General features: G+C 35.8%; 1 protein-coding gene across 1 annotated transcript; it reads right to left on the bottom strand.

Annotated features, from left to right (window-relative positions):
* Window positions 1-66: 66 nt before the first annotated feature.
* On the bottom strand, window positions 67-18,003 carry LOC130635981 (G patch domain-containing protein 1-like). The gene is made up of 8 exons (XM_057445540.1): window positions 17,878-18,003; window positions 10,176-10,576; window positions 6,368-6,594; window positions 5,646-5,873; window positions 4,980-5,124; window positions 3,404-3,680; window positions 2,355-2,555; window positions 67-1,675 (listed from the first exon to the last, which is right to left on the bottom strand). Exons 2-8 carry the CDS (start codon window positions 10,537-10,539, stop codon window positions 220-222), a joined length of 2,898 nt encoding a protein of 965 aa, XP_057301523.1. The 5' UTR covers window positions 10,540-10,576; window positions 17,878-18,003; the 3' UTR covers window positions 67-219.
* Between the last annotated feature and the right edge of the window lie 1,799 nt (window positions 18,004-19,802).

The following is a 19,802-nucleotide window of genomic DNA, read 5'->3' as shown; positions in this document are numbered from 1 at the left end:
TTAGAATTTTAATATTCTTATAAGAAAAGGGTTTACTGCTTTCTGAGCGATAAATCAATCGATCGATTGGGCGGGCGTTTATTTTTTAATAGACCACATAATAATTCCTAACGAAACAGTTTTTCCGGATTCGTTTCGCTGTTCCGTCATTCTGGAGTTGTGCGATTCATTACATGCTTTTTCAGTCAGTATATTTACATTTATTGGAAGTCTAGACTACTACATGAAATCTGCTGCTGAAGGTCTTTTCTTCGTTTTCGCATAAATCTGCAACTTTTGCAGAAGTTCTGCGTTACTTGGAACTAGCGTTTCGTCACTCGAAGAAGAACTACTCTTACGACTCGCATACCTTTCCTTCTTTTTGTGTTTACGAACTTTCTTATGTCGTTCAAGTCCATCTTCATCCTCCGATTCATGCGAGGAGGAATATTTCTTCTTTTTTCTTTTCTTATGTTTTCGCTCTTTTTTATGCTTTTTCTCTTTTTTAGATTTCTTTGTTTTAGACGAGTTCGATTTTGCTTCCTCTTTCCATTCCTCATCGTCTTCAGATGAAATCCCCGTTTGAACAATCGAGCGTTCTTTTTCATCAGATAGCATTTTTTTATCGGGCACAAATGGAGATTTTTCGATCCTCAGTTTTCTATTTTGATTCAGAGTTGCCTTTTCTAGTTTATTGTCACTACTTTTAATTTCGTCTTCTGGTTTCCCAGGGTGAAATGCCGAACGATTTTTGTCTCCATACACATTCTTAATGAGATTTTCGTGTTTATCTTTATTTAAAAACGCAAGTGGAAGCGTTTTCCCAGCCTTACTACATTGCATCGTTACGTCAACAGAGCGAGTTTCCTCCTTTTCATTATTACGTCCTTCTTCCTTCGTACTCTCCTTGATCTTTTCCTCAACAACGCCATTATTAGCATCAGACTGAACTTTACCCACGAACGCCTGGGGAAGTGCTATGTTTAAATTCTGAGTTAATACCTCCTCCCCCTTCTCAGGTATTTTATCTTCGTCCGAGTCACTACTATCTGAATTGTCAAAAATTGCTTTGAACATATCAAACGAAGGCTTTGTTAATGTTTCTCCATTTTTGTGCGACACTGTTTCGACAGGCTCTCCCGTATTTGTTGTATTATTGGTAACTTCTGATTCTAGCGCATTAACAGTTTCTGCCGTTTTGTTTAGATGAGACAACGGTCCGATTTTAATTTTTCTGTTTTTCTCTCGCTTTTTTAAAATATCACTTTCATTTTCACCATCCAGTGCGGTTAAAGGCGCTTTCGATGAGTTTTCGATCGACAGTACGGATTTTTCAAAAGCTGTGTCACCAAAAAAACCTCCACCTTTCTTTTTGCACCGCCCTGGGACGCCTTTTAGTTTGGAATTCGGGTAGGGCGGAGGTATATTAAAACGCTTACATAGTACCCGATCTGGATGCCAGTCCAACACGGTTCGTGTTAATTTACCGAACATGCCCATTGTTGCAGCTTTTTTATCGTCCGTCTGTTGAGTTTCATAATCTGTCCGTAGTGTTTTTGAATTGTTATCGACATCGCTCGTTACTACTGTTGCACGCGTAAACCGTGTCGATATGGAACTTGATAGTGGTCGATACAAAACAGCAGCACGGGTGAACTCTTCTATTTCTCGTTCTCTTTCCCATTCGGTCACATTTCTAAGGAAATTAAAATTAAATTGGACAGATGACGACAACTTTATAATTTAGTTTATCTACGTCACAAAGCTGTTCCACAAAAAAACAATTTGACGTCAATATTTTTTGTTAATCTTATTAATTTCATCCGGAGTGCAACGGGTATTAAAAAATTCAAGAAAACAAAAATTATGAACGTGCTTAAAGTGATATTACTCTCTATGTTCGGCTTAGTAATAACACCCGTCACACTGGGCGTAACACCCGCCACACTGGGCGTAATAGGTTATTGGCACAGAGAGAGTCACTACGAGGAGTATGTCAAAGAAATGAAAACACGTCCACCACTTAACAGAACTGGAACACCGTTAGTACGAACAACGCACGACTTTTCCCTTATGTCAATGGTAAGTCAACTTTGTGCAGGAATACTTTAGCTTGCACAGGGCCGCTTACTATTATCCTTTATAAATAAATACACTTTGTAGGTGACCAGAAGATATGCAGCATTTCAAAAACGCGGAAAGTAAGTTATGGAACAGCTACAAAAAACAAACTATTAAACACGGAAAAATCTCGTTAACATCCTATGTTTAGTAAGACCACGTTCACGTTCTAATTGAGATATAAAAGCGGTAAGTAAAAATTGCCATACACCGCAAAGAAAGTACCGACATAGCCTGATGACAAAGATACATACATGTCGTAAACCAGTTTAGCTTTTTTATTCGCTTTTCTCGCAAGAAGAAACTGCTCGTATCTTGCTTGTTTAGCGGGAAACTTTGCAAACGGTTGAAACGCTCCAGTGTGTGTATCATATGACGCTGAAGAAGCAGATGTGGGGTCATCACCAGTTGTGGATTTAATTTCGGCAATACGCGATGTATCCCAACGAGAAGACCTAGAATAAGACAATGAACGTGGTTAAAAAAAGAATTATATTAGATTAAATTTAATAGAGCGAAATATATACTTTAAGTGCAAAAACTTTCGCGCGCAAAAAACCTTTTTGAATCCTTTTTTGGGAATCCTGGACAAATTCGAGAAAGTTCTAAGGAGTATTGATGCTCGAAAGTTAATAAACGCGAAAAAAGTGTTTTTCCTAAATTCACGAATATTAATGTTGGCGAAAAAAGAAATTCCGGAGAAGAATGGTCTATTTCTATTTCAATTTAAAGCTTGTTAATCCAACGTTTCGAGGCTTACTGCTTGAAATTTTGGTTAACTTTGGGTGGTTCGTGAAGTTTCGCAAAAAACGTTTAATATAACTCATTTGTGATAGCTTATGTTCGCAAAATTTTCGCGATTCCAAAAGTTTCAGCACTTATATCAAAAGTTTCAGCACTTATATCAAAAGTTTCAGCGCTTATATCAAAAGTTTCAGCGCTTATATCAAAAGTTTCAGCGCTTATATCAAAAGTTTCAGCACTTATATCAAAAGTTTCAGCACTTATATCAAATGTTTTAGCACTTATAGCAAATGTTTCAGCACTTATAGCAAAAGTTTCAGCACTTATATCAAAAGTTTCAGCACTTATATCAAAAGTTTCAGCGCTTATATCAAAAGTTTCAGCACTTATATCAAAAGTTTCAGCACTTATATCAAAAGTTTCAGCACTTATATCAAAAGTTTCAGCACTTATATCAAAAGTTTCAGCACTTATATCAAAAGTTTCAGCACTTATATCAAATGTTTTAGCACTTATAGCAAAAGTTTCAGCACTTATAGCAAAGGTTCAATTTCCACACTTTTTAGTTTCTCCATTTTTCGTTTCTCGTTCTTCTGGTCGTTTATCCCATTTTAAAGTCCACGGACTAACGGTTTCCAAGCCTTTGGTTGTTTCCCCCAACAAGAGACTCCTTTCTTTGCTCGACAGTTTAGATTTAGAAGAATCATTTTCCTGTTGTTTTCTCTGTTCTTCTGGAAACCGATGCTTAGGTATGTATCCAGCAGGTATCGTAATCATGACTGGTAGTTTTCGCAATGTCAGCGGCTTCGAAGTTTTGATAAATCCAAGCAAGCAACCTGTACATAGTTTTAATTTTAAGTATTACAAAAACTTTTAAAAATGTTTTTGGATAATGTATTAGAACTTGGCACAAAAACGAGAAAAATGAGAAATTTAAGTTTTATGCCGCATGTGTACGTTTAACGTCACCATTAGCTATACTTCACCTATTTTTTCAACTATGCTAAATAGGCTTCACCTATCCCATGTAATGCTTAAAATGAGTGCGTAACAAATAGATATATATTTTAATTTGACTAGAATAAGAAATTGGCTAAGATTATTGGTGTCAAAAAATGTATTCCACATCCTTAAAATCCACTTTTTAATTTTACACGCATTAAAAAATAAGTAACAACACAAGGATGTAAATTATCTTTAACAATCTTTCAAGCACACAATTGCTTGTCGAATCTTTTCTTAAGCTCAATTGTTCACGAACACAGCTAGATCTTCATTATAAAAAAAAACACTCATGCTTCCATAAAAAAATTAGACAAAGAAAAGTCATCCATAAATAAGAACAAATAATCACTTAAACTATAAAAGGCTCAAACAATAAGAGCAATATATATATATTTGAAATGGGCAATTTTTGAGTAGTCTTCTGATTTGTCAGGATGGTGAACTCCATATTCGTCTAATAGATGGAAGACATGTGTGAAAAATTTTCTTACTTTCAAATTTAAGACAACTATTTTGTTGCTTATAAATTGGGTTCTTTAATAAGTTTAACTTAAAATGATAATGCGTACATTTCAATAGTTTAAAATCTGCGTTATAAAGTAACGAGAAAAAAAAATGACAATGGAGCTAATGTTTCAGCCGATGGGACAGAACCGAAATAGAGTGGCGTATGCAGAGGTTAGTTTGGGCACACCGCGAGCGCGAAAAATAAGCTGGGGGCCTGGAAAGCGCTGTAAGACCCCCAGCGGGACAGGGCAGAGCCCTGTTTTGGGACGGAAAATTTGGGCTAAAATCACATTCTTGTGAGTGAATTAAAACGTGTATTACTGTCTTTAAGATCCTCAACAATGTATATAGGTATACCGGCGTCTAAGACCCTCTGAATACGCCACTGAGAGGAGTGTCAATTACGCGCAACTAATGAAAGAAAAATACAGTCTTTAGTTGTCTTACGCAATTTATCTTTCGTGCGGGTTTTTTGAGCACACCTGTTTTTCGCGCCGCAACTTGCAACAAAGCGTAAAAGTTCAGTCATGCTTATATCACCCCTACAGACGCTTAACAAAAACAGTTTCCTTTTCCTTTCTGTTTAGTTTAGTTGTTGACGTGAAAGCCCAACTAGTACCTACCTTTGTAAGTCTTTTTTTTTGTTTCACCTGACCAGCCATACGTGTGATTTGTCTCTTCATCAGCCATCGTCAAGTCATAGTTCGATAACGCATCATGACCATATATGTCATCATCTTCATCCTCAAAAACACCCACACCAAACGCCTAAAATAAAAAAGTCTTTAGTGTGACTTCTATGCAAAGTTGGTCGATGCTGATGATAAAACAAGCTTTTAAAAATGGAAAAATAATAAGGAATTCAATGTTATTAAGGTGATGTCTACATAAATCCGGGACGGAAGAAAATACTGGATGAATTTTCCCCTACCCCTTTATAAAAAAAATTGGCGCTCGGCGAGGAATTAATAAAGAACAGGTAAAATCACGCTTTACTCAAGCAGTAGTACAAATTCGGGTGGACGGGACTATATTATACCCGGAAAACACCTTTTAAGAATATTGTCAGAGGAGCGCGTATATTCGTTTTTTCGCCCTGCTCCGTCCATTAGCCGTTCTCGCCTTCCATATATACAGCTCTCTTCTTTATTTTTTAAAACCACCTTATGAAGCATACCCTGAACACAATAAAAGGAGTCTTCTTACAAAATATTGTTTGTTTTTTTGTAGTTTTATAAATCTGCTATATTTACGCCGATATCAGAGAACGCAACACAAATAAGTCTAACCTGTCCTTTTATGCCTCTTTTCTCCACACCAGTCGGGCGGAAGGGTTTCTCTTCTCTATTTATTCCACCAAACATTGCCATAGTAGGGTCAATGCCCGAATAACCAATCCCATGAATGTTGTCTTTTCTAAAAAATTGGTAAGGCTGGACATCTTTGGGAGCAAGTAGGCCCGTAAAAGTTTTCATGTCCATAGAGTCAGCTTCCTGTGGACGGGCACAGCCATATACCTATATCGGAGAACAATAAATCTCACGCATTCAAACATAGCTACAGCTTAAACGCGTGTACAAAACCAAGAGTTTCTTTGTTTCGTTTTCCATCATACATCCTTATTTTTCCCTTTGTTAGGATTGTCACAAAAAACGAAATAAATTTTTTTGGGCCAGTTCCTTCACCTAGCGTTATTTCAAGAAATGGCGTAAATCGCTGAAAACAACACAATGGTTGTCTCTGATAAGTATCTGAGAATGCATATTACTTTGTTCAAGACAACGAAACGTAATTGTTGGCTATGGCGTACACACGACTAAAACTAGTTGTTCGAAAAATATTCCCTGATTTCTGTTTTTTTTCACATTATAACTGACATTTTAGACTTTCACTTTGATTCCTTTCCAAAAAATAAGTATTATCAAAACATTTCAGGTTTTCCAGCTCTTGAGGCAACTGATTTTACTTAATATGATCTGGGGGGAAAAACAACCAGGTCTAAACTACTCACCTTTTTCTTGGCAAATGTTGTATCTAGTTGATCACTTAATGCTTCGATCTTCTCTCCAATTCCTTGACCAGGTCTCCATCCCATCTTTTTTAATAACTTGATACCGATAGAGAGCTTCGACGGGAGTACAAGATCATCAATAGGAACTCCTCCTGGTATTGCAGAATGTATTTCACCATCGTCAACAGCTTTTTGAGCATTTCGTTTACGACGCTGAAGTTCTACATCTACAAGGAACAAAAGCATGCTTATTAGTACCATTTATATATTGACAACACATATTGACAACCATTTCTTATAATATTATATGACTTTTATCGAACAAAATTTCCTACCAATACCTAACTTTTCTTGCGCATTAAAACAAAAAAATTTTCCTGCATCAGGACTACATGAGTGCTTGAAAGAGCTATAAGCAAAATATGTACACTAACCGAAAATCCTAGTGGCAAAATCAACAAGAATTTTTCCACGAGTTAAAAATTTAGTTTAAAATTTATAGTTCAAATTCTAGTCATAACATATAAAACATAAACGTTGATCACAGGCAAGTAATTTTAAGCCTATATTGACCCTACATAGCAACTTTGTGAGGATTTTAAGATGAAACGAAGAGAATAATGAATAGTTATATGTACAATTCATTTCTACATATTAAATCAGCTCTGTTGTAAAGTAAACATATGTTTTTTGTTGTCACAAGGTAGATAACACTAGGTTGAGGATGGCTAGTGTAAATGTTGGTACTCTGAGAGGTAGAGCAGGTGAAGTAGTTGAAATGTTAGAACGTAAATCTGTTGATATGTGTTGTGTTCAGGAAGTCAGGTGGAGAGGAGCTTTAGTAAGATTTATGGAATTTAGGAGGGCAAGGTATAAGCTTTTTTGGATTGGTAATAGTGATGGATATGGAGGAGTTGGCATATTCGTTGCAGAGATGTGGGTAGAAAAAGTAGTAGATGTTATGCGTGTTAATAGTCGTATTATAGTGATAAAGTTTTTGATAGGTAATAGGATTGTCACTTTTCTGTCAGATTATGCTCCACAGTGTGGACTCAGTGAGGAAGATAAAGATAAGTTTTATGATGAGTTAATAGCAGTCACATCAAAGTTTGGAGACACTGAACTTATCATGGTGGGCGGCGACTTTAATGGTCATGTTGGGAAGTCATCTGAAGGTTATAGAGGTGTGCATGGAGGCTATGGATTTGGGAGCAGAAATAAGGAAGGGGAGAGATTGCTTGAGTTTGGAATGGCAACGGACATGGTGGTTTGCAACACATTATTCAGTAAGAGACAGAGTAGGCTGATAACATATTAGTCAGGTGGTTGTAAGACACTTCTATAGATTACTTCCTGGTTAGAAAGTCAGATAAGAAAGTGGTGAAGGACGTGAAAGTTATATCGGGGGAACAGTGTGTTTCCCAGCGTAGGTTGCTGGTTTGTGATATTATCTTGAAGAGTGTTAAAGAAGCCAAGGGAAAGTACAGACCCCGTCGTGAAGTCTGGAAGCTGAAGGAAGATAATGTAGCAAGACAATTTAGTGCAAAAGTTCAGCAGTTAGCCCACAATGGTCAATGTGATAGTGACGATGTTGAAAGTACTTGGACTACTTTGAAGAATTGTCTTCTAGAAGCTTCTGATGATACCTGTGGGTGGACGAAAGGACCAGCTAGACATAGACAGACCTGGTGGTGGAATATGAGGTTGACACTTGTATAAAGGAAAAGAGGAAACTTTGGAAAGAGTGGAAGTCAGGTGGTAGTAAAAATATTTACTTAAAAGCTAAGCGTCGTGCTCGTACAGCAGTATATAAGGCAAAAAAAGCAGAGAGAAACAGATTTGCAGATGTGTTAAGAAGGGAAGACCAGCGCAATAAGGTATTCAAGATAGCAAAGCTAATGAAGAAGACTAATCAAGATGTTGTAGGTGAGAAGTGTATACGTAATGATAAGGGTGTTTTGGCTAGCACAGACGAGAAGAAAAGGGTAGCTTGAAAAAATTATTATCAGGGGTTACTTAACACTGAGTTTGATTGGGATGAGGATAATTTGTCTGATGACGATGTTGTAAAAGGGCCAGCTATGCAGATCAAGACAGAATGGGTAGTGGAGGCTATTAGGAAATTGAAGATTGGCAAGGCTGTAGGAGTATCAGGTATTGTTGCAGATATGGTAAAAGCATCAGGATATATTGGAATTGAGCTTATTACAAGGATGGTGCTATTCCGAGTGAGTGGCAGTCGAGTGTAATAGTGAATTGTTTAAAGAGCAAGGGTGATGCATTAGAAAGAGGTAACTATAGAGGTTTGAAGTTAGTTGATCAAGTAATGAAAGTTATTGAAAGAGTGATTGATAAGTTACTTAGAGAAAGAATTGATATAGATAAGATGCAATTTGGTTTTGTTCCAGGGCATGGCACTACAGATGCAATATTTTTACTCAGACAGCTTCAGGAAAAGTATTTAGGAAAGAGAAAGAATCTCTATTTTGCCTTTGTAGATTTAGAGAAAGCTTTTGATAGAGTGCCACGTTGGGCTATGAGAAAACTAGGTGTGGATGAGTGGCTAGTTACGATGGTACAGTCTATGTACAGCAATGCTAGAAGTCGTGTCAGGATTAACGATTCACTTAGTGACGAATTTAGATGCGCTGTCGATGGAGTTCAGAACAGGTTGTCCATGGGAGTTAATGTATGCAGATGATTTGGTTCTCATAGCAGAGTCGATGGAAGAATTAGTTGAAAAGTTTGAGAAGTGGAAGAAAGGACTAGAAGAGAAAGGGCTAAGAACATTTCTATTTTCTAAGCTGACTGAGTGATCAATTTAACCACTTTAAATTATTGATTTCCCTCAACACTACGCAGGGCGGAATCTTCAAAATTGCCTGATGAAAGAAAGATAGAGACAGCACGAGCCCGGTTGCTGCTGATTTTATGTCCAGGCTAAAACTTCAGGAAATTTCTGTTTTCTCATTTTCTCGTTTGATTTGTTTATCCCATAATTCAAGGTCTGCTTTAAATTTCAGAATTTTATGGGCTAATGACGGAAATCTTTAAGCCGGAGGGCTTCTTGTTTTTATGTTTACTTATTTACATTCTTAAACGTTATTTATCTGCCAGGACTTAAAAAAGACCCATCAATTTAATACATTATTAGCATTATACTAAACTAATAGCAATAAAATTAAACTTTACGGTATTAGAAGATTTGCATATATAACTAGTCTCCAGTACTTACTTTAATAAAAAATAATCAATATTTGCAATTTTTTTGCTTTCTTGCAAAATCCACAAAAATGACTATCAAAAAGTTTACCTGGTTTCTAATTGTCAAGTCGTCAAAAGTTTCATTATAATTTTTTTTTTAAAAAAAATCTGACTTGACATTTACCTTTGCTAAATTTGTCTTCAAACTTGGAAATAAATTACTAGAGTGGTAGAGTCAGTAATTTACACAGTATAACTATTCAAGGATATAATATTGCATGAAAGTGGTCAATGCATAATCAATAAAACACTCAAAAATATGGTTTGCACAATATAGTTTTCCAGGTTCTCCTGTTATGAAGTTGGTTGGGAATTTCAGGCTTTTTCAGGTTTTCAGGCACTTATTTTAAATGCCAGGCTATCCAAGGTTTTCCAATTTTGGGACTCACATAAAGAATTTGACAAAACATTCCAAGTTTCCATTTTTTTAATGATTGATTCCAGATTTCCCCAGGAAAAGAACAAATTTTCACATTTTGTCCTTGCCTACCCAAGCCCTAAATCAGCAAACACAAATGTAAACTCAAAGAAAACAGAACAGGACCTTCTGCTTGAAATGTTGTTGTCGTTTTTAATTTTCTTGGTGCAATTCCATGTTCCGCAAAATCATCCTCATCCATAAAATCCTCTGGTATGGTGATAACATTCTCTTCACCTTCATTTCGCTTTGATCTTGAGGAAACAAAAGTTGATGGAGCCCAACCTTCTTTGGAGCCAACGGTATTATAATAACCTGCTGAAAAACCACCTGTGAAAGCTCCATGAAAACGACGTCTTCCCTGTTTATCCACTGCGATTTGATCTTGAATTTTTGCAGGTTTTTTCAGGGGGTCATCTTCTTCAGGAACTTCGTACGGTGTTCCAATGGTTACAAAAGTGTCATCATCATCATTATCATCATGCCCCATACTTGTGTGTGTAAATGAGATTTCAAGTGATGTGTACCTAAAATAAGAGGTGAACTTTAGTATTCTAGATTAAAAATCGATACTCACATGGCCATGCAGAAATTGACTTTGGAATGACGGTACTTGTGAGGAAAAGTTGGTTTATTGGTCACGTTTTCTAAAAACCAGTTACATCATGGCAAGGATTACAGGAAAGTTTAAAGAAAAGTTTACATTTTATTAGGTAGTACCCCTTGAACTTTACATTTGCATAATATTTACTACTTTCACAAGTCTTTGGTAAGAATAAAACTCTTTTTGTTATTGTACAGCTTTCTTCTCTGCCGTGAAGGACCTTGAATTTTAGCCATTTTGTGGCTACGGAGGTAGCATGGTGTTTGTTCTTTCCATAAATGTAATTCAGATAAATTTTTGCAGCACGCTCTGTGACAAATTGAATCTGAGCATTTTTTTCAAACAGAATCTACAGAAATTTAAAAAAAGCTTCACTAAAAATCATATATCATATAAACTTCACACACCAAAATAAGCTCTTGAAACCATTTTGCATGTTCAATTGTGGCACTTAGAAAGGTATACTGTCATACAGTTGGGGCACTTAGTAAGATATACAGAGGTGTTGCAAATCTAGTGGAGTGTTACAAATGTTTGCTGTAACACTCTGTTCAGTATTTCTAGTGTAATATCTGTTGCTTTTAAAGAGTTTTATGACTATAAGAGGAATAGTGGAGACAAATTTCCTGATTTTATTGTGCAGTTTGAGAAGCTCTACAATAAGATATCCAAATATGATATGACATTGCCTGAAGCTGTCAGGGCATATTTTCTTCTCACAGCTGCGAATATGTCCGAAGAAAATGAAAAACTGGCTCGTACAACTTGTGCAGAACTCAAGTATAAGAATATGAAGGACACAATCATGAAGGTATTTGGAGAACTGAACACAGCAGAAGATGCTGCATACTTGGGAGCTCTTCCTGTGAAACAGGAATGCTTATATCGAAATCTTCATGCTGATACCAAGGACAGCTTGTCAAGGAATACAAGTTCAAGAATAAATCCTGTTGATAAGGATGAGAAACTCATGAGGTGCCATGAATGTGACTCAACAAAACATTTTGCTAATAAATGTCCTCATAGAAATCAAGAGCAAAAAGGTTTCAGATCACGGAACAATAGCCCTACAAAAAGCAACAAAAACAAGATTTAAATGAGATCCATATCACCCTTTTTGTAGCCTCTGCAGACCAAAGGCAATATTGTCTTGTTGGAGAATCCTTTGGTAGAGGTGTCTTGCATTCTGGCTGCACAAAGACAGTGGTTGGGGAGAAATGGATGGATGAATATCTTGCGACTCTCTCTGAATCAGATAAAAAATGCTGTAGTTTCAAATAGTACTGATTCTATATATAGATTTGGTGATGGAAAGGAAGTGAAAGCTACAAGAAATCTAATCATACTTCTAGGTGGCAAGAAGAGATTGAAATACCACTACTGATTAGCCGTAGTACCATGAAGTCTCTCAGTATGATTTAGATTTTACCAGTGACTTGGCCCTTATTGGGAAGGAAAGAATTGACTTAAATGTACCACAACAGGACACTATTGTCTTCCACTAACACATTGTGATCTTGATGCTCAAAAAGGAACAAAAATCATTTTACATGGAGAAAATTTGAAAAATATTAGTAAGACAGAGAAAATGAAGAAAGCTATGAAGCTGCACCGCTGGCAAAGATAAGCTACTTAAACTTGTAACGGATAGTAATTTGTATGACAAGGAATTTTTGTCATGCATCAAAGAATGTTGCAATGATTGTGAAATATGTCACAAATATAAAAGACCATACAGTAGACCAGTTGTGAGTATACCTCTGGCAAACACTTTTAATCAAGTAATATGTATGGATTTAAGGTTTATAAACATAACAAACAACACATCTTACATATCATTGATGCTGCAACTCGATACTCTGCTGGATGTCTTATCAAATCGAAACATAAAGATGTCATTGTCAGTAGAGTGTTTAGATTTTGGATTGCATACTTCGGATCACCAAGTACAATCTTGACTGACAATGCTGGTGAATTTCCGAATGAGGTTTTACAAGAAATGAATGAAAAGCTCAATATTGAGACAAAACAACAGCAGGTGAATCTCCTTTCAGCAATGGTATTGTGGAAAGACATAATAAAATTCTGGCAGAGACCATGTTCAAGACAATTAAAGATACAAAGTGTGAACTAGACGTAGCACTAGCATGGGCCCTCAGCACAAAGAATTCTTTACAGAATCATGGTGGCTACAGCCCAAACCAATTGGTATTTGGTCATAATGTGAACACACCCACTATTCTGACAGATCATTTACCAGTATTGGAGCTAACTACGTCAAGTGAAATAGTGAGAAAAAATCTATCTGCTCTGCATAAGGCAAGGGAGAATTTCATTAAAGCAGAATCCAGTGAGAGAAATAAAAGAGCGCTGAGACATAATGTTAGAACATATTCTAATGAGACGTATTTGAATGGGGAAAAAGTCTTCTACAAGCGCCAAAACACCAAGGGTTGGAAAGGTCCAGATGTGGTTTTGGGACAAGATGGTCAAATGGTGCTTGTCAGACATGGTGGTAACTTTTACCGAGTGCATCCCTGTCAGTTGATGAAACATAGTCAAAATTATAAAGTTAGTGAAATCAAGTCAGATCATACGATAGAGTCAATGATTGTAATAATGATGATGATGATGATGATGATGATGGTGATGATGATGTAGAGCAATATCATCAAGAACAAACTGGAAATGTAGATGAAGATGACCAAGAGGAAAACAGGGATACTTATAACAATAATGAAACTGAAGAAGACAAAGGTAGTGGTTGTACAAGTGACATTTTCAGAAGACCATCTACAGAATCCAAGAAAGTTGAATCGAAACCAAAAGCAAAATCATACATTAAATATAATCTAAATGGAAGATGGTATCGTGCAAGAGTTCTCTCAGTACAACCCAAAAGAAGTGGCACTTATAAAAATTGGGTTAAGGTTACTGTACAGGAAAAAACTTACTTGATGCGTAGTCTCAGAAAAACCCTTATAATTGATCAATACTTTCATATTTTTTATATTTTTTTTTTGTTTCTGAATGCTTGATGAAAGACTTATTTGATGGTGTTAATTTCGTGAGAAGTTAATTTTCCAAAAAGAAAACTTAATAATTTAAACACACACCATTTTTCACCGTACGTTTTAAAATAGCTTCTTTTTCCGAACACGTGGTCGCATACTTCTCATTTTTGCACCATTATATTCAGCATAAATTAAACTCAAAAAGGTTCCCGGTTTTTTTTCTAACAACGTCGTTATGAAATTATTTGTAATTATATATAATCATTCAAAAAAATGCATATTTTTTTTCTATCGTCATAATTCTCTAATCAGTAATTTATATAAAAAAATCCGGGAACCTTTAGTGCATAATTTATTCAGCTTTCTGTTACCGAAAATTTCGATGAGCCAATAGGAAGCTTTCGGAAAAAGAGACCACAAACGTAAAGGCATGTATGCGAAAATTTACTAACAAGTTATTTGTTTTTAAAGATTTTCGTAGGTGTTTTAAAAATGTGTGAACTGAGTATGCAGAAAGATGATGGAAATCCTCAACTTTTTTAATTTTTCTTAATGATTTTTTATACGACAACATTTATATATATATTATATCGATGGTGAAAGTAAACTATCTAAAAAATATTAATATGCATATATTTATACGGTAGTTCCATATCATGCATAATGTTTACAAAAATATGCTCAACTCATTTTGCACATATTTTCTCGAAGGTGTGAAGGATATAACACGTCTGAAAAGGCTTTTTTCAGAAAAAATGGGACGTTCCAAATATTTTCATGGAATATAAAATATGTCATTGAAAGAGAATTTTTTTTTCTATATGTCATGAATTTTTTGCAAAAAACCTAAAAAAAAAAATGTGTCTAATGATGGTGATAGAAAACCAAAAAGCATCAATTGGAAGGATGTGTCCAAATGGGTCGAGCTGGAAAATCCAGAATTCCCCGTCTATATGTGTGATGTCAATATGTTTTCACAGGAAGTAGTTGATGCGAAAGAGAGGAAATTGCAGAATTTAAAAGAAAATGATGTCTTCGAAGAAGTTCCAGACACTGGTCAAACAACTGTATCAAGCAAATGGGTCATAACTGAGAAGTTCAAAGGTGAAAAAAGGGTTGTGAAAGCTAGATTGGTGGCTAGAGGCTTTGAAGAAAATTCACAATTGTTAAAAACAGATTCTCCAACTTGTGGTAAACAAAGTCTTCGACTTGCTATGGCTATCATAGTTAGCAATGATTGTCAGATCAATTCAATTGATATCACTGCAGCTTTTCTTCACGGAGATGGTATTGAAAGAGAACTGTTTCTACAACCACCAAAAGACACATTGTCATTGGGAACAATGTGGAAACTAAAGAGATGTTTGTATGGGTTAAACGATGCATCTAGAGCATGGTACAAACGAGTAAGAAGTGAAATGTTGAAACTTGCTGGTGAAATGTGTACCTACGACCCTGCTGTGTTTTACTGGTATAGAGGCAAGCAAATCACTGTAATTCTTGTTTGCCATGTTGATGACTTTGTGTATATGGTGGTAGTCCAGATTTCCACAAAGATGTTATTGCTAAACTTTTCGAAACGTTCAAAATCAGTACGCAATCAAGCTCAACCTTTAAGTGTCTAGGATTAGATGTGGATCAATTTAAAAGCAAAATTAAGATTAATCAAGTGAGCTATATAGAGTCTTTGATAACTTTTAATATTGAAAATGATGTTAACAATGAACGAAAATTGACTAGCAAGGAAAAGACCATGCTGAGATCGTTGAGTGGGCAAATGGCTTGGTTGGCCGGATAAACCCGCCCTGATGTGGCTTATGATAGTTGCCAAACGTCTAATTATGGCAAGGAACCTACAGTTCAAAATTTGAAAGATCCCAACAAGATTATTCGAAAAATTAAGAGCAAGCATGTTGCAATAAACATTGCCAAAATTGAAAATATGAAAAATTTTGAAATTATTTGCTACACAGATGCAACTCATGCCAGTTTGAAACACCTAAGCGAAGTTATACCAATCTGCTGGCAATCAAAGAAACTACAAAGGGTAACCAAAAGCCCAATTGCTTCGGAAACACTTGCTCTGAGTGAAGGAGCTGATGCTAGTTTTTATTTGGCCAATGTCATACAGCAAATCTGCAAGTTGACGAAGGTTCCAAAGATCAGTTGTATTATCGACAACAAGTCATTATTTAAAACCTTGAAAATGATAAATGTCACAAAGAATTTGAGATTGAGAGTTGATACAGCCAGATTGAGGCAGATGGTGGAACAAGATGAGATTACTGTCAGGTGGGTTGAAGGAAAACACCAATTAACAGACTGCTTGACAAAACATGGAGGGTCTCCAAACAAGTTGCTTGAGGTTTCGGAGACATCCAAAATATCTCTACAATAATTGATTGTAGTGATTACTGTTGTGTTTTTTGATGATATTAATTTGTTTGTCATGTTGACTGTGACAAACAGTTGCATCATGCAACTTGATATTCTAGTTGTGTTGGCTTTAAAATTGTGTTACTGGTGGCAATGTTGATATTGCAATTTGTGTTAATTCTGTTGTTATCTTTCAGTAACCAATACAATAGTATTAGAGACTGGTGAAGCCTTCAAGTTACCTCATCAAGGTAAGAATCATTTAACAATACCTTTTTTTTAAAAAAAAAATAACATTTCTAAAATTTAGAAAACTGATTGAACCCTGTCATCGCAAATATAATCCCAAAACTTTTTTTGTTGCAGAACAAGGTTTGATGAAAGTTCAAAAATTAATTAAGAGAGACACTGCATTGAGCATTTAGTACAAGTTGCAGGTCCAGGTGAAATACATCAATGCTGCTAAGAAATGATTTTTTTATAATTGTCACTAAAAGTAAATCATCATCATCATCATTCATCATTCTCGGCTTAACGTCGTTTTCCATGCTAGCATGGGTTAGATGGGGTACATTAATGACCCTCTTCCAATCTGATCTAGACTATGTTAGATCTAAACTCAACTTCCTCTGTATCAAGTCTGTCTTTATAACCTCCTGCCAAGTCTTTCTCGGTCTGCCTCTAACATAGGTATATAAGAAATAAAAACCAAAACAGTAAAATTGGTAATAAACAATCATGGACACAATAAAAATATATTCATCCATCCATACTATATAGTTCTTATTCAATGTACAATGTATAGCTATGCACACTCCCTCATTGAATCTTTTACTTTCAAGCTACTGTGTTTGTAGTACTTTTTATTCTCAACTCAGATGTGTGCCTATTCTTAATTTAACTCTTCTTCTATTATTATCTGCACCTTTGGACTCAGGCTGATGTACCAATTTTGAAAGACTTCAAGAAGGAAAAATTGGAGAAGTTCATTTTGAGACTTTCAATTCTCAATTCTCAATAAGATCATTGTAACAAAGAAAAAGATAATCAATGCTTAACTATGGCTGACAACTGGAGCTGTGATGTAAACGTACGTTTACATCACAGCTCCAGTTGTCAGCCATAGTTAAGCATTGATTATCTTTTGATAATGGCCTTACGTACGTAAGGCCATTATCAAAAATATGTTGTGGTCGCGTCCTGAAGACCCCGCAAAAATGAGTCAGTCGGCTGGTCGGACGTATTTTTTCCGGGATTTTCAGATCAGAGCAAGCAAATTCGTTCCCAGGGCCAAGGCAGTGTAGTGCCACTCGACATCAGTTGTAGACCATTTTTCGCCACCCTGTAAACTGTCAGTAGGAATTAATTTTTACGGAAATTAATTTTTGCGAGTTTTTGCCAATTTTGCATAAATTAGTTCTGGCAAAAAAAATTTTCTTTTTGAAAAATACCTCGCAAAATTTTTTCCAGTCTTTTTTCGACTTACCGAGTCGGGTTTTTATTACCAAAAGTGAGTCGGTCGGAGGACGTGAACACAACATATTTTTGATGATGGCCTAATGATGTGATTTTGTGTTTAGAACAATTGACATGTGATAGATAGATATTTTACATGACTAGCCTAAAAAATATCGAGGGATATACCCTGTCTATTATTTCCAGCAGGCGCCATATAGCTGTCTATCTATCTAGCTATATGGAGATACTTTAGGCACATTAAAATAAATCTAAACAACCATTTCGCGCATTTTAAACACATCATCTTTAGAATAAAATAAACAGTAAACATCTTCAAGTTTACACATTGTCCCAATAACACCAGGCTGGGTTATACCTTGATTTTATAATAAAATTCTTCCAGAACTTTTTTGGTGTCGTTAAGGCTGAAATTTCCCACGTTCCGTCGAGTCAGCCATCTTGTTTGTTATGTTATGCGAAACTGAAAGATAAACTTGTGCTACATATAGCACGAAATACTTCGGGGCTAGTAGGGCGCAGAGGGGCCAGAAAGTTTCGCGGAAATGGAAGACTTTTTTCTAAATTTCAGAAGAGGGGAAAATGAAGGAATTTTTATCCTGCTTCTGCGTACAAAGGCACATTTTTGCTTATTCGACGAGAATAATTTCCTAACTTTGGAATGTTTTAAGAAACTTAGAGAGAAAGTCTAAATCGGGAAAGGAAGTGAAATTACGACAAATATCAGTACATGAACAAAATAGTTTTAGAGTATTTTCAAATCTTCGTGTAACATGCTGTTTTGCTTTTGCTTACCAGATCACACGGTAATTTAATGAATAATTAGTAGATTGTTGTAGTCACAAGACATCACTTTCAGTTTCTTTTAGATCTTGCGTTTTCAATATATCATAAACAGCTTATTTAGGCAATAGAACACTAAAAGTCAATTTTTTATATAGGGTGCGCTACACTCGACGTGTGACCACGAGTCTCTAGGTAGCACTATTTTTATCGATAAGTTGATTAGAAATAGGAAGGTGTATAAACATTTTTTATGACATGTTTGTTGAAAAAATTTATTTCACAAAAAAACAGGACACCTAACCTCTCCCATGTTCTGGTTATATTTAACTTGCATGGGTGCACACTCTTCTCGCAGTATTCTCCGTGACGATGAAGGTCGGACTGACTTGTGGCATGGTTCCAAATGGTCTTCCGTCTTTCGTTCGAGTCTCAGTGTAATGCACCAGCCGAGCATAAGAGTGTCAGCATGAAGGAAAGGGGCCGACTTTAATGTTCTCTATACCTTACTTTCACAATTCTTCCTAATAACACCGACCGCTTTTTGATCGCAGGCTTCATAAGCTTTGTGTTTTTGGTGCCTCTTATTTAGCACATTCATTTAAAATATAAGAAAAATATATCGTAGATAAAATAAAATCACGACCGACCGACCGACCGGGTCAGTGCTGAAACCCTCACCTCGGTGACGGTAAAAAAAATTTTTAATTCCAGCCTAACAAGAAATCACGGTTGGTTAAAAATCACACATATAGAAAAAACTAGTCAAGAATAAAACCTATCGCGGACGTATATTTTGATTGAGATGTGAAGAGGTCGTTAAACTTCAGCAAATGAAACTGGCTAAAAAGAGAATACGGTGATCTTTTTTTAATTGCTTTTGATTTAAATTGTTATTGAAGCAATAAAAATTATATAGCATTTCAGTGAAACAATTGCATCGTGACGAACACGATTTTATTTTTTATATGATCGTTAAACTCATGGTGCATCGTGACACGATAGATCGCGTCTCCCACGATGGCATTATTTCACCTTTGAGCACAAAGATCGTGGATCGTGGGTGTCGCGCATGATACACGATACACGATGTTAGGCTTCCTGATAGCGGTACTGTATGTTAGATTTAATATATGGTAAGTGCGCAAACATAAATATTATGTCGTAATTTTAAAAACGATACGGTCCGCGTTTAGTGTAGTGAACACTCTGGCACTAAACTAACTTTTGGTTTGTTTATGTTTCTTTATGGTTTCTTATCCACCTCTTGACTTGAGTCAATTTGTGATGGTTTCAACGTCACAATATATCACATATTGCATGGACCTGTTAGTAAATTATTAAACTTTAGCTTAGAATAAGACTTCACCATATCCGTTATCATATTTTTTTGTCGAACGTGTTTTTTATATTTGGATTTCACCTGAAAAGGATTAATGCAACTCTTGCATATAAAAATTTGCATGGTCCCACAATAATGATTGGTTTGCTCGTTGGATA

Source organism: Hydractinia symbiolongicarpus, chromosome 3, assembly GCF_029227915.1.
Source record: "Hydractinia symbiolongicarpus strain clone_291-10 chromosome 3, HSymV2.1, whole genome shotgun sequence".
Lineage (NCBI taxonomy): Eukaryota > Metazoa > Cnidaria > Hydrozoa > Anthoathecata > Hydractiniidae > Hydractinia > Hydractinia symbiolongicarpus.
The sequence above is the reverse complement of the archived record's forward strand: the minus strand, read 5'-3'. Positions and strand labels throughout refer to the sequence as shown.